General features: G+C 39.6%; 1 protein-coding gene across 1 annotated transcript in view; it reads left to right on the forward strand.

The window, feature by feature from the left end:
* The window catches only part of TEK (TEK tyrosine kinase, endothelial), a 39713-nt gene that overhangs the window by 16783 nt on the left and 19969 nt on the right, over positions 1-2961 (forward strand). The window contains 1 exon segment of the mRNA XM_009895884.1: positions 738-848. Within this exon segment, the coding sequence (XP_009894186.1) occupies positions 738-848 (111 nt within the window).

Below are 2961 nucleotides of genomic sequence, written 5' to 3' on the forward strand. Positions count from 1 at the left end.
TTTCCCAACTGGAAAATTGAAAAATATCACCGATCTAGACAGTTCTTCCCACAGAATTTTTATTTTAATTAAGCCACATTTTCAGATGAGAATATTTTGGTAAAAGTATCACTGACTGTCAATATGTTTTTTTCTTTTGCTCTTAGTGCAAGCCAACATTCTGGGCATTTACAGGGAGCATGGTGAACTAACACAAGCACAGACCTACTCTGTTGTACCACATCTCCCCCAGACCCTCCGTGACTGTGGTCTCCTGAAGTACCTTGACTGTTCTTCATCATAAAGCTTACACGGCAGAGAACTGAGTCACTCAGGGTATTTGGTTGCCAATGCCAGTTTGTTCCCTACAATATGTTATCCAGTCTGCTTTAAAAATGTTTCAGGGGATGAAGAAACTTGGAAAAGTGTTTTACAGCCAGTTGGACCTCCTAGTTAGGGACTGTTTCCAGTTACTCAGCCAAATCCTTTTTTGTTATTTTTTTTTTTTTTTCTATTTCATGCCCCAGGTTCTAGTAGCAATATGTTTTTTCAGGGTATAGGTGAGTCCTTTTTCTCTCCCAAAATACAGAGTTGACGTTGCTGGCAATAAAGAATCAGTGTGTGTTCTAAAGAAATTTAAATGTCACAATCTGAGTCAGGGTCATGCTATAAACCATGATCAGCTTTCGGCCCAGAGACCAGATAGAGACAATAACTGCTGCTATTTATCCCATAATTCTGTCCTCTTCTGTTTTCAGCCTCATTCCACCCGGTGGCACTAACTGTTACAGCAAATAAGGGAGAGCATGTGAATATTTCCTTCATCAGAATGGCAGCAAAAGAGGAAGATGCAGTGATCTACAAAAATGGTAATTAACCTTTCTCTCTTGTCTTTTCTCTTCCTGCTATCGTCTTAGCCAAATGCCATGTAATGGTTTTAAAGTGATTGCTGATGATGCCCATGCTGTGCAACTGGAGCAGAAGTAATTCCTCATGCATTTAATGTTCCCTAAAGGAGCCATTTGCCATAACCAATACATTGAGCTGACCTGTTTCTCTTCCACCAGAATACTAAATTCTCTGTTTACACCTTTGCTTTGTTTCTTATTTTCCTTTTGGATTTCCTTCTATCTGCCCTCATATATTTGCTTGGCTAATTTTAGCATCTTTGGGGTTTTTTGCTGAGCCACTGTAAAGGCCTCATTACTGCATCTTTCTTTGCATTTCTACTGCTTTTCAAGTGTGTACCTTTCCTTCTTCAAATGGCTTTTAGAGGCCATTTAGATTCTATGATGTTCTTCAGGCTAAGAAATTAAGCACTAGTAAGCTGCTATTAGAAAGGCAAAACTGTCAACAAATTGTAATCCTTATTTCATTCAACTACAAAAATTAGATTGTAAAATTTATGACACCAACTTTTCTATCTAACGTGGCACCTAAAATGTGTCACCCACTGTTCAGCGGTGTGTTGCTACTGCTTGACACCTGGAATTACGTGCAGTTTGTTATCTGCCTCCTGTAGAAATGTAGAAAGAAATACTGGTCACTAAAACTCACAGTGTCTTCGTACTTAGTCAGAATGTTAGACCCCAACAAACTACAGTTGTCAAACGCACTCATAATGTACTGGTCCATCTTTGTCTACTGACAGTCTAGCTTACCGTGAGCTACCAGAAAACAAGGACTAAATAGAGCAGGATGAGGTAAGGAAGTTTCAGCACACTGCAAAAGAATACATGCAGGGGGCAAACCCCAGTCATTGCATGGTTGGAGCACTTCTCCACAGGCTGCAAGAGAAAAATAACCGAAAGACATCTTTTAAAAAGGCAATATACAAAGCCAAGTTTCTTGAAGACCTGTTTCTTTGTTTCTTCATGGATTCAGCTATGGCAGTGCGCAGTGGAGAAAGTTTGCCATCACTTGTCCTTTCAGGGTCCCCAGGGAAATTTTGTGATCTCCTGTCATACAAGATGTACATACATACAAGACATCATACACACCCAGCTGATATATCGGAGCAGGAGTGCTTACATCATGGTGCTGCCTTAGCTGGGATTCCAACTGGAAATTTGGCAAAAAGCCTCAGATTAACCATGTCTCTGGACAGTAGGTCAAGTTCTCCAACTGAAATTGCACCTGAAATAGCATCCCTGAGGATTCCTGATGCAGCAGCTGGCAAAGAAGGGAAAATACTTGTACTGTTATATTTAACTGTTGCAGTCTTTCGCTTCAGTCATTTAAAGTACTGTTTCCCCTTGAAGACCCTCACAAGGGCTGTCGAGAGAATGAAACTGTTCTGCTAAGTGAGATTGCTTTAAGACATTGGAATAACACATGCCATCTTGTAAAACAAACCACAAAAACTGAAACTTGCTGACAGACTGTGAACATAAAGCTTTCTTAATACTTTGCTGCCAAGTTTGTTTTGCAGCTTGTAACTCAAACGGTATGCAAAAAAAAAGCCCCCCAGTTTCAGAACTAATCCCTTTCATTCTTTGCTCTTTTTTGAAGAACTGTTATGTGTTGCCATGGAGTAAACGGACCCAAGATCTTTTTGCTGTTTTGATTATGATCCTCAGCAAAGTTTTATGTTTCTAGGCTGCCTGAAATTTGACTATAGTCAAATTGATAATATGATAGTGTGTATGATCACAGACAGTAAAGGTCCTGCCTGACGCTGTTTATCTTATAAATTATTTCAGCAAAGTGAAAAAAAATTGTTTTATTATCAGTGTAACTGTAAGGGGGTGTAGGAAGTAAGAACATTAAATTTGTGGGAGCATCATCTGGTCAATAGTCATTCAGCATAAAAGACTAAGACAAGAGAAGTAAAAAATAAACAGACACACAAGTCCTAAGGAGTACCAGATGACAGAGAAAACATCAAAGTACAGAGCTTTCCAGCTTCTGGGGACCCCTGAAAGAACAACACAAAGCCCTGAGCAGTTTCAGCCAGAGCTTTGTAGGTATAAGAAGCAGGGA

Source organism: Charadrius vociferus, unplaced genomic scaffold (genome assembly GCF_000708025.1).
Source record: "Charadrius vociferus isolate BGI_N301 unplaced genomic scaffold, ASM70802v2 scaffold231, whole genome shotgun sequence".
Classification (NCBI taxonomy): domain Eukaryota; kingdom Metazoa; phylum Chordata; class Aves; order Charadriiformes; family Charadriidae; genus Charadrius; species Charadrius vociferus.